The sequence below is a fragment of the Myotis nattereri genome (genome assembly GCF_964212035.1).
Source record: "Myotis nattereri genome assembly, chromosome: 13".
NCBI lineage: Eukaryota > Metazoa > Chordata > Mammalia > Chiroptera > Vespertilionidae > Myotis > Myotis nattereri.
In genome coordinates, this window is record NC_138088.1 from 20,058,810 (window position 1) to 20,071,349 (window position 12,540).

Here is a 12,540-nt window from a genome sequence, read left to right on the forward strand (position 1 = left end):
AAATTTTTTTAAAAAATGCTATCATTGCTATATGAATGGGGAATGGTATGTGCAGACTCTACAGGGTGGACTCACACTCTTTCTAGACTGGAAGACCCGTTACTTCTCCAGCATCTACCAGTAATCTGATCACAAGTCCCTCGCTTCAACGGTCAAAGGCGCCACTCTCGTCCATTCCGGGTCTCCTTCTATCTGCTGCTCGCTGCTGGCTCATGGCCCGAGCCCTCTCACACACAACGCCCTTATGGCCATGACGTCCCTGCCCTCAAGTGGGTCTTTCACCCTCATGGAGATTCCACTTCTCCCCCAAGCAGAGGGTGGGCTCTGCAGTCCTGCTCCCATCTCTCTGTGCCCCACTACTGAGTCTGTCTTGCCTCCTAGGCTGTTCGGTGCTTGTGGGCAGGAGGGAGATGTATTGCCTTTGGGGCCCTGGCATCAGGGCAGCACCTGGCACTGACTGGATGGCCGTGGGGGGGCGTGTGGGTGGGGACACAGATCTGAAGTTGAACACATCCATCAGAAATTACCCAACTGTCTTGAAAACAGGTGTCAAACAAAAACTTGCGCACAAATGTTTACAGCAGCTCTATTCACAATAGCTAAAGGTGGAAACCACCCAGTGATGAATGGATAAGCAAAATGGAGTATTATTCAGCCATGAAAAAGGAATGAAGTTCCGATACATGCTATAATATGATGAGCCTCGAAGAAATTATTTGTGAAAGAAGCCAAACACAAAATGTCCCATATTGTCTGACTCCATTTATATGACATGTCCAGGACAGGCAAATCCACAGACAGAGGAGACTGACGGTCGCCAGGGGCCGAGGGAGGAGAATGACTGAAAGTTACCCAGTAACTCCGGACCATTTTTGGGTGACCTGAAGCACCCTGACTTGAACTATCCAGATACAGTGGGGCCTTGACTTACGAGTTTAATTCGTTCCGTGACGGAGCTTGTAACTCAGATTACTCGTATGTCAAATCATAAAGTGAACGAGACACGTGATGCTGGGCTGATGTTGTGGTGTTCACTGTGATGTTCGCTGCGCCAACTAGCGGTGGGGTATCTGAAGCTGGCTCGTAACCCGAATTTTAGCTCGCAACTCAAAGCAAAAAATCGGCCGAGAGACGGCTTGTATCTCGAAAAACTCGTTAGTCGGGGCACTCGTAAGTCAAGGCCCCACTGTACGTTATAGCCCCCGAAGGACATGACATGATCCACTGTTCAAATTAAAAAATAACTTTCTGCCCTAGCCGGTTTGGCTCAGTGGATAGAGCCTCGGCCTGCGGACTGAAAGGTCCCGGGTTCGATTCCGGTCAAGAGCATGTGCCTCGGTTGTGGGCACATCCCCAGTGGGAGGTGTGCAGGAGGCAGCTGGTCGATGTTTCTCTCTCATCGATGTTTCTGGCTCTCTGTCCCTCTCCCTTCCTCTCTGTGAAGAATCAATAAAATATATTTAAAAAAAAATAACTTTCTGATTAGGCACGGCAGACGTTACTTTGCAAACTGAGCGTGTGCGAAGCCTGTGACGCTGGAGAGGGAGGGGCGAGGCTGTGCTGGGAACGTGCCCAGTCCACACTCACCTTCGGCCACTTCCAAGGGGCCCTGGGACTTGCGCAGCTCCTTCACCGTCTCCAGGAACTCTTTGCCCCCCGCCTTCTCCAAGGCCTTCCCTGTGAGGACAACAAGGGGAGCCACTGTGGCTGTTCTTTCACTGCCGCCAATCACACTGTCAGACACACTTTCACGAGGCCAGAGAAAACCAACCAACCGTACTTGGAAAGTCAGAATAAAACTTTGCAACTGAAATCCTGGTTTGCCAGTGGTCACCTGTGGCAGGGGTCTGGCTTCTGTCCATCGGGACTTAGATTCTAACAAACTCTTCAAGGACCTTCTTAGAGGGTGACCTGACCATAATGTGTCTCCTGACAGGAATCCTGAAGATTATTATTATTATTATTATTTTAAATTGAGGCTCCAGTGTTCTGTTCTCTGGGCTCAGTACCGGTTGTGTTCATTTAATTCAATGCCTTGATTGGACGGCCACCTACTGGGGATTGAGCCCACAACCTGGGCATGTGTCCTGACTGGGAATCGAGCTGGCAACCTTTTGATGCAAGGGATGACACCCAACCAACTGGGCCACACCGGCCAGGGCTGAGATGGTGACCATTGAGTATGCTATTATTTCTCGTGCCCTTCCTAGCTTCCCTTCCCAGGCTCTTCTACCTAGCCTGGTAACATCTCCTGCCTTAAGACAATGAACTTTTCCTAGGTGCCCATTTCCTTTTTATCGATGGTTTTCTCAATATTTAAGCTTAAAATTATGTAGAATTTAACCCAAAACATGTACAACAATGTTTGTACCAGTATTACTCATTATTATCTAAACCAAAAACCACCTGAATGCCATCAATGGTAGAATGGATCAACAAATTGGGATATATCCCTACAGTGGAATACTATACAGCAAAGAAAAATGAACGGACTACAACCATACTCAACAACATGAGTGAACTTCACAAATACAAAGTTGAGCAAAAGGAGGCAGACACAAAAGAAGACGCACTGCATGATTTCATTTATAAAGACTCCAAGAACAGATGACGCCATCTGTGCTGTTAGAAGACAAGATAGTGGTCACCCTGGAGGGAATGATGACTGGGAGAGGGGAGAAGGGGACTTCTGGGGTGCTGGTAAGGTTCTGTTTCATGATCAGGTGCGGTTGCAAAGATGTATTCACTCTGAGAAAAATTCACCAAGCTGTGCACTAATGATCCGTTTTTATCTAACATTTCAATGAAAATTTCAAAAATATATGCAGATTTAAAACAAAATTAGTTACTCTCTGGTAATGCTGTTCAGCTACATATAAAGGTAAGCACCCGAAGCAGGGGACAGCCAGCGGACAAGGGCCAACCTCCGAAGAGCTTGCCTGAACAGTGGGCTGTACTGTGGCGCCTCTTCCAAAGTCTGGGGACCTTACCTATGTCTTCCTTGAGGTCAATTTCGGCCGTGGTTGGGTGGACAATGCCCTCCACTCTCATGGAGCCAATGTGGCTGATGTCACTCTGGGTCAGGGACAGCTGCATCAGGAAGAAAGGATAGAGAGTGTGGGAAAGATTAGATCCTGTTAAGCATCTTCATATTTCAGATCATATCTGTTAATTCTCTCAGTTACTAACACCAAATGTCAACACAAAGGGCTGTACATGGAGCAACGTCTCGAGTTTCCCGGTGTTTGGTTTTCAACAGGTGCTTTGAGCTCAGAGGATTTGATGTTCGCTCTGAGGTTAGCAGCTTGCACAAATCTCCTCTCCCAGGAGCAGAAACGGGACCCCCCCTCCCCTCTTCTCCTTTCCCTACAGCCTATGCCTGCCTTTCCCCATCCTGGCAGCCTTGCTGGTCGGTGACATAGTCTCTGAGTAGCTTCTGCAAGGGAAGCCTGACTCGCTCCTCTACCTTCTGTCTCCTGCATCCTTCCCAGAGCAATGCAGACCTTCGGGCAGGGTCGCAAAGCTGATGACCTCGCTTGAGAGAAGTGATGGCCTCCAGGACCCTGACCCGCGTATGTCTGGCCACCTTGCCTTTAGTGGACCACGTTCTTGGGGCTACACTTGTGAAATGCTGCCCTATGTGCACAGGGCTTAGTGGGATGGAGGCATTATTCGTCGCCTCCCCATTGAGCGAGGACTTCACGATCCCCTAAAGAAGTGAGAGAAAACTCATCGCCTCGTAACTGCAGACGGCCTCCAGAGGGGACAGGAATTCCACCTCTTCGCTCTGGGCTTCCATCAGTGATGCCGTAGGAACCGGCCACTTTTACACTCTTCCCATAACATGCGCGTCCCAACCGCATCAATGAGATTCACACTGTACTGTCGTCAGGCTGCAAACATGGCGCTACCAGAGATACGATCAACTGTTTCCTTGTGGACCTTACGTCAGCCCCAGTTGATCTGACAGATAATCGTCTGTTTGGAAAACTTTTATGCTGGGGAATGAATTATCTGCAGGTCATGCTGCTGGAGACTGTTCAAATGTTTGGCCCGTTTGCTTCTTCCTGCAGCCGAGAAAGGCAGGCAGACGAAATTACCGGCAAATCATTCATTTCTAACACCAGGCGTTTTCAGGAAACATATTTCTATTTTCTTTCTTTGATGAATTACAGTGAGCCATGTGACGTGGACCGCCCAAAGCCTGCTTGAGAAATTGGCTCTGAGCATTTTGGTGAGCACAGAAATAACTGGGCCTGGGCCATTTCCAGCAAACCCAGGAATGCCATCCTATCTACTGACCAACTATCCGCTCTCCATGCTTACTTTTGGCCGCCCGACATCAGCATGAACAGCTCTCAGCACGAAAGACCTGGTTCACTCGTTAGTTCAAAAATGAATCATTCAAGGCCAGAGCGAAAGTCATATTAGGGGAACCAGATGAAGGAGGCGTCACTGCTTGTAAACAGCAGGTTATAAAAATGCAACCATGGGAAGGGAAAAATGGCGGAGGTATAAGCGGACGTGTCCTGTGCCTTGTCCTGGAGCAGATAAGGGTGAGCAGCTGAAACGGGTAACATTCAGCCTGAATAGGTAGAGGATTTTCAGCTGAGAGATTGTCTGCAGCTAGGAAAGACTGAGAACCCCCCAGGGAAAAAAAAAGGACTGTTGGAGACTGCGGCTGAAGCCTCTCCTGGTGCGCCAGCTAAGCAGCGGAGACTGCGCCATCTTGGGTGATTGTTGCCGGCATCCAGAGACCAGCTACTAACCTGGAAACAAGGGATCTCCAGCAGCGTGACTGCGTGAACTCAGACGAGCACTGCTTCTTCTCACAGAAAGGTTGGACATCCCCTAAAGGTGCGGTTTGCAGTTCGGGTTGGAGGGAGGACCGAGCTCGCGTGCGCGGGGCGGAATTTGCGCCCCACAGAGTCCGCAGCCGCTGGGACCAGCGTGACCCGCGAGTGGGGAAGGGGCCCCACAGGGCTGCTGGCAGAAGGGAACGCGAAAAATGAGCCCATAGCTGGACTGGATGTAAAGGAGCAGCCTTGGACTTTGCCAATCTGCTGGCTGCTTGGTGCCAGGGGCGAGTGAGTGCGCGGAGACTGCGCGCGTAGACTGCGCGCAGACCTGGAAGGTGGAGGCTTGCGAATTCGCACAACTATCAGGCTCTTGTTACAGTTCCCCTTAGATCCGTGCATTTGATTATTAAACCCAGCGCATGGGATTCCCCAGTTGGGGTCATTCGCAGAGCCTGTAGGGGAAAGTTCTTTTTGGGGAGCCTGGGAAACAGCGGACAGTGGCAAGGAACCAGCTCTGGGCAGTGGTCTTTCCCGAATCAGTTTCAAATACCATAGAGGACAAAACCCTACTGATAGAGAGGACTTAGAGCCTCGGAGGTAAATCCAGACACACTGCCACCCAGAGGCAGAGCCACGAACTGTCTCTTTTGCGATCACAAATAAAGGCAGTCTGGTAAAAAAATACAACCTGCCTTAAATTCAGGTCTGTGGTTTACTGCACGGAGGGACAGTGTATCGCAGGGAAGTTCAACACTCCCCTGAATGCCTGGCAGGACTGAGGCGTGCCAAAAAGAAGAGTGGAAGATCTGAAGCACCTTCACTTCCGAATATTTTTATATATATATATTTTTAATTCTTTTTTCACCATTTCATTAAGAACCTATTTTATTTATTTTTTTTATTTTTTATTTTTTTCATCACCTGATTTTACCTTTTTAATTACTACATTTTTTAACCAGTATTATTGCTATCCTTTTACCATTTTTTCAAAGGTCATTTTATTTTTTATTATTTTTTTTTTATTTTTCTTTATTTTATTTTGGGATTAGTGTTCTACACTCTATTTTCATCGTTCCTTTAGCATCATTTCTCTCTATCTCACATTTACCCTTAAGCCAAAACTCTCTTCCTCACTTTTCCCCTTTTGTTGTCCTGTTTCTCTTACCCTATTCCTGCTTTGGATTTTACCTATTCCTTCTTTCTACCCACTGTCTAAATTTCACCCTACTTATATATCTAATTTCCAATCCCTCGCTCTCCCCATACAAATAGCCTCTTCCCCACCTCTATTTCATTCTCTTAATTTTTGTTTTTGTTTTTGTTGTTGTTGTTTGTTTTTTTTGGTCTTTTTGTGTTTTTTTTTTTTTTTCTTTCTTTTCTCTCCCTTTTCCCAATCTCATTTCGGCACTCCTTTTTGTTTTTTATTTTTCTCTCTAATATTTTTCTCTTTTTTCTTCTTTATCCCCTAATTCTCTTTGCTCGGGGGGGGTCACCTTTATTTGGGGTTATTAAGACCGTGAATGCATTTAGTTCGGTGCCTTGTACGTTGTGCCTTGTTGTGTTGTATTTTGTGCCTTTGAATCAGCGCAACAGAGAGAGATCTACATAACCAAACACCTTGAGAAGAGAAATCATGGTGAAACAAAGAACCAACCCAAATATGAAAGAAAAACAGGCATCATCAGAAAAGGAAGTAAACGAAATAGAGGCAATGGAGGCAAGCAACCTGTCAGAGAAAGAATTCAGAGTAATGCTCATAAGGTGGATGAAAAGAATGGAAGACCAATTCAACAATATGTGTAGGAACCAAGAGGAAATGAAGAAGAACCAAGAGGAAATGAAGAGAAACCAAGAAGAAATGAAAAACGACATCACTGCCATAAAGAACTCAATAGAAAGCATCAACAGTAGACTAGAAGAAGCAGAGGACCGTATCAGCGAGCTAGAAGACAAGGTAGAAAAAAATACCCAAACAGAACAGCTTCTAGAAAAAAAAATTAAAAAGCAGGAAGAGAGCCTAAGAGAACTCTGGGACAATGCTAAACGAAACAACATCCGAATAATTGGGGTGCCAGAAGGAGAGGAAACGGAGCAAGGAATAGAAAACCTGTTTGAAAAAATAGTAACAGAAAATTTCCCTGATATAGGGAGGAAAAAACTCACACAAATCCAAGAAGCTCACAGAGTCCCAAACAAAATGAACCCGAAAAGACCGACACCAAGGCACATAATAATTAAATTGGCAAACACCAACGACAAAGCAAGAATCTTAAAAGCAGCCAGAGAGAGACAGAAAGTTACCTACAAAGGATCCCCCATCAGACTAGCGACCGATTTCTCAACAGAAACACATCAGGCAAGAAGGGAATGGAATGAAATATACAAAGTCATGCAAAGGAAGGGTCTGAATCCAAGAATACTATACCCAGCGAGGCTATCAATCAAAATTGAGGGTCAAATCAGGAGCTTCACAGACAAAAATGGTCTACGGGAGTTTATTACAACCAAACCAGCAATGCAAGAAATGCTAAAGGGTCTGCTGTAAATAGGAAAAACAGGAAACAAAGAAGGAACGCAGCGGTAAAGAACAAAAATGGCGACTAACAAGTTTCTATCAATAATAACTTTAAATGTAAATGGATTAAATTCCCCAGTCAAAAGGCATAGGGTAAATGAGTGGATAAGAAAACATGACCCATATATCTGCTGTCTACAGGAAACCCACCTCAGAAAAAAAGACGCACACAGACTGATGGTGAAGGGATGGAAAAAGGTTTTTCAGGCCAATGGAAGTGAAAAAAAAGCCGGGGTAGCAATACTTATATCTGACAAATTAGATCTCAAAGTGAAGGACATAAAAAGAGATCAAGAAGGCCACTTCATAATACTAAAGGGAGCAGTCCAACAAGAAGAAATAACTCTGGTAAATATATATGCACCCAATATAGGAGCACCCAAATACGTAAGAAATCTTCTGGAGAAGATCAAGGGAGAGATTGACAGCAATACAATCATAGTAGGGGACCTTAACACCCCATTATCGCCACTGGACAAATCCTCTAAACAGAAACTCAGCAAAGAAACATCAATCCTAAATGACTCACTAGATCAGATGGAATTAATTGACATCTTCAGAACATTTCACCCCAAAGCCACAGAATATACATTCTCCTCAGGTGCACATTTGTCATCTTCAAAGATAGACCATATATTGGGTCACAGACAAAGTCTCTTCAAATTCAAGAAAATTGAAATCATATCAAGTATCTTCTCAGACCACAAAGGCATAAAACTGGAAATCAACTACAACAAAAACAATCCAAAAAAATCAAACACATGGAGACTAAATAGCATGCTATTAAACAACGACTGGGTCACCAGTGAGATCAAAGAAGAAATAAAAAACATCATGGCAACGAATGACAATGAAAACACAACAATCCAAAACCTATGGGACACAGCAAAATCAGTCTTGAGAGGGAAGTTCATAGCTCTACAAGCCTACTGCAAGAAACAAGAAACAATGAGAATAAATGACCTAACTCTACAACTCGAAGAATTAGAAAGAGAGCAACAAAAAAAGCCCACTGTAAGCAGAAGGAAGGAAATAACAAAGATCAGAGCGGAGATAAACGACATAGAGACCAAAAAAACAATACAAAAGATCAACAAAACCAAGAGCTGGTTCTTTGAAAGGATAAACAAGATTGATACACCTCTAGCCAGGCTCACCAAGAAACAAAGAGAGAGGACCCAAATAAACAAAATCAGAAATGAAAGAGGAGAAATAACAACAGACCCCATAGAAATACAAAGGATTGTTAGAAAATACTATGAACAACTCTACTCCAACACACTAGACAACCTGGAGGAAATGGACATATTCCTAGATAAATACAACCTTCCAAAACTTAACCAGGAAGAATCTAAAAATCTCAATAGGCCAATAACTATGGAGGAAATCGAAGCAGTAATCAAAAAGCTTCCAGCAAACAAAAGCCCGGGGCCAGATGGCTTCACAGGGGAGTTTTACCAAACATTCAAGGAAGACCTAAAACCTATCCTCCTCAGACTATGTCGAAAGATCCAAGAGGAAGGAACACTTCCCAGCTCATTCTATGAAGCCAACATCACCCTAATCCCAAAACCAGATAAAGACAATACAATGAAAGAGAATTATAGGCCAATATCCCTCATGAACATAGATGCCAAAATCCTCAACAAAATCCTAGCAAATCGGATCCAGCAGTACATCAAAAAGATCATACACCATGACCAAGTAGGATTTATCCCAGGGATGCAAGGATGGTACAATATCCGCAAATCAATAAACGTGATACATCACATAAACAAATTGAGAGAGAAAAACCACATAGTCATATCAATTGATGCGGAAAAAGCATTTGACAAAATCCAACACCCTTTCTTGATAAAAACTCTCAGCAAGATAGGAATTGAGGGATCATACCTCAACATAATAAAAGCCATATATGACAAACCCACAGCCAACATCATAATCAATGGGCAAAAACTAAAACCATTCCCCCTAAAAACAGGAACAAGACAGGGATGCCCCCTCTCACCACTCCTGTTCAACATAGTACTGGAAGTACTAGCCATTGCGATCAGACACGAAGAAGAAATAAAAGGCATCCAGATTGGAAAAGAAGAAGTAAAACTGTCCTTATTTGCAGATGACATGATACTGTACCTACAGAACCCTAAAGACTCCATCAAAAAATTATTAGACTTAATAAATGAATTCGGCAATGTAGCAGGATACAAAATTAATGCTAAGAAATCCATGGCATTTCTTTACACCAATAGTGAACTTACAGAAAGTGAAACTACAGAAGCAATCCCATTTACCATTGCACCAAAAAAATTAAAATACCTAGGAATAAACTTAACTAAGGAGGTAAAAGACTTATATGCTGAAAACTACAGGACACTGAAAAAAGAGATAGAGGAAGACATAAACAGATGGAAGAATATACCGTGTTCATGGATTGGTAGAATAAACATCATCAAAATGTCCATACTACCCAAAGCAATTTATAGATTCAATGCAATCCCCATTAAATTACCAATGGCATATTTCACAAATCTAGAACAAACGTTCCAAAAATTCATCTGGAATAAAAAAAGACCCCGAATAGCTGCAGCAATCCTGAGAAAACACAAAGTAGGTGGGATCTCAATACCAGATATCAAACTGTATTACAAAGCCACTGTTCTTAAAACAGCTTGGTACTGGCACAAGAACAGACATATAGATCAATGGAATAGAATAGAGACCCCAGAAATTGACCCAATCCACTATGCCCAATTAATATTCGACAAAGGAGGCAAGAGCATACAATGGAGTCAAGACAGTCTTTTCAATAAATGGTGTTGGGAAAATTGGACAGATACATGCAAAAGGATGAAATTAGATCACCAACTCACACCATACACAAAAATAAACTCAAAATGGATAAAAGATTTAAACGTAAGACGGGAAACCATAAAAATACTAGAGGAATCCACAGGCAGCGAAATCGCAAACATATGCCGAAGAAATTTCTTCTCTGATAATGCTCCTAGGGCAATGGAAACTAAAGAGAAAATAAACAAATGGGACTACATCAAAATAAAAAGCTTTTGCACAGCAAAGGAAACCATCAAAAAAACAACAAGAAGACCCACTACATGGGAGAACATATTTACCAATGATATCACCGATAAGGGTTTAATTTCCAACATATACAGGGATCTCATGAAACTTAACAAAAGGAAGATAAACATTCCAATAAAAAAATGGGCAACGGACCTAGATAGACACTTTTCGAAAGAGGACATACAGAAGGCAGAAAGACATATGAAAACCTGCTCAAAGTCACTAATTATACGAGAGATGCAAATCAAAACGACAATGCGTTATCATCTCACACCTGTCAGAATGGCTATCATCAACAAATCAACAAACAACAAGTGTTGGAGAGGATGTGGAGAAAAAGGAACCCTTCTGCACTGCTGGTGGGAATGCAGACTGGTGCAGCCACTGTGGAGAACAGTATGGAGCTACCTCAGAAGACTAAAAATGGAACTCCCATTTGACCCTGTGATCCCACTCCTAGGAATATATCCCAAGAAACCAGAAACGCCAATTAGAAAGGATATATGCACCCCTATGTTCATAGCAGCACAATTCACCATAGCTAAGATTTGGAAACAGCCTAAGTGCCCATCAGCAGATGAGTGGATTAGAAAACTGTGGTACATATACACAATGGAATACTATGCTGCGGTAAAAAAAAAGGAACTCTTGCCTTTTGCAACAGCATGGATGGAACTGGAGAGCATTATGCTAAGTGAAATAAGCCAGTCAGAGAAAGATAAATACCACATGATCTCACTCATTTGTGGATTATAGAGAACAACATAGACTGATGAAAAAGGACAGACCCAAAGACTGAGAAACAGCGATCAGGCTATCAATCCCTAGAAGGAAAGTAGGGGAGGGCGGGGGTAAGGGGAAGAGATCAACAGAAGGACTTGTATACATGTATATAAGCCAAACCAATGGACATGGACAACGGGGGGATGGGAGCACGAGTTTGTGTGTGGGGGGGAGGTTGGGGGTTAAAGGGGGGGGGATGAGGACACATTTGTAATTCCTTAACTAATAATAAAAAAAAAAAAAAAAAAAAAAAAAAAAAAAAAAATCAATGGAAAAATATCCTCCAGTGAGGATAACAAAACAAAACAAGACAAAAAATACGAAAGTGCTAATGGGGCTCAAGGTAGATAAAGTAGATGGGATGACAGATTAAATTTGTCTTTTTTAAAAAAAAAAAAAAAAAAAAAAAAAAAAAAAAAAAAAATGCAACCATGGCCCTGGGAGAGGCTCAGTTGGTTGTGACGTCATCCCATGCACCGAAAGGTTGCGGGTTCGATCCCTGGTCAGGACACAAAGCTAGGTTGTGGATTCCATCCCCGGTCACAGAGAGTATGGGAGACAATCAATAGATGTTTCTCTCTCTCTCTCCTCTCTCTCTCTCTCTCTCTCTCTCTCTCTCTCTCTCTCTCTCTTCCTTTCTCTAAAAATCAATAAACATATCCTCAGGTGAGGATTTGAAAATGAATCATGTTTTACTACAGCACAGCACAGCACAATTCTCTTTAGTACCTTCTGCCCTAGAACGAGGCTCTTAGAAGACAAGATGGTGAATCCATCTCCTGGCCCGTCTTCAGAGGTGGAATTCGAAGTCCCTTCTTTATCACTGTCTTTTGGTTTGGACTGTGGGTAGAAATCAGAGGAACAGGTGGGAAGTCATTGGAGAAAAAGCCCAAAGTGGCTCAATAAAGCTCTTCCCATGGCCACCACCCCCGTGGGCATGAAAGGCAGTGGTTAGCGTTATGTTCTACTGCTCTTGATGGAGGGAAGCAAAGGGTAGCAATATCAGGAAAAGAAACGGGTGCTGCCAAAAATACGACGCGTTCAAGGTTCACGCGCACCTGTAGTTCTCACTCAAACCCGCACAGTCATGTGATTCTTGCTCTTCTCCACTTACGATGACAAGCATCAGAACCGGGAGGGTCATTCCTCAACCCCCTGTCCCCGGTTTCCCCTGGGACACGGAGGCAGCGCAGGGAGCGCTTACATGACCTCTGTGTTGTCATGAGGTCTGTGGAGGGCAACAGACAGCCTCTGAAGCTGTGCTGTCCAACCTCCTGTGATTGTGCGACGTCCTGCGTC

General features: G+C 43.7%; 1 protein-coding gene across 2 annotated transcripts in view; it reads right to left on the reverse strand.

Annotated features, from left to right (window-relative positions):
* MACROH2A2 (macroH2A.2 histone) overlaps nucleotides 1-12,540 on the reverse strand; it is a 49,685-nt gene that overhangs the window by 3,166 nt on the left and 33,979 nt on the right. Inside the window, exons 5-7 of one of the 2 annotated variants that reach the window (XM_081105005.1) lie at nucleotides 11,971-12,081; nucleotides 2,991-3,090; nucleotides 1,588-1,677 (exon numbers count right to left, since the gene is read on the reverse strand). In XM_081105005.1, coding sequence (XP_080961131.1) covers nucleotides 1,588-1,677; nucleotides 2,991-3,090; nucleotides 11,971-12,081 — 301 coding nt within the window. The remainder of the gene's footprint in view (nucleotides 1-1,587; nucleotides 1,678-2,990; nucleotides 3,091-11,970; nucleotides 12,082-12,540) is intronic. The other variant, XM_081105006.1, reaches the window with a different exon arrangement.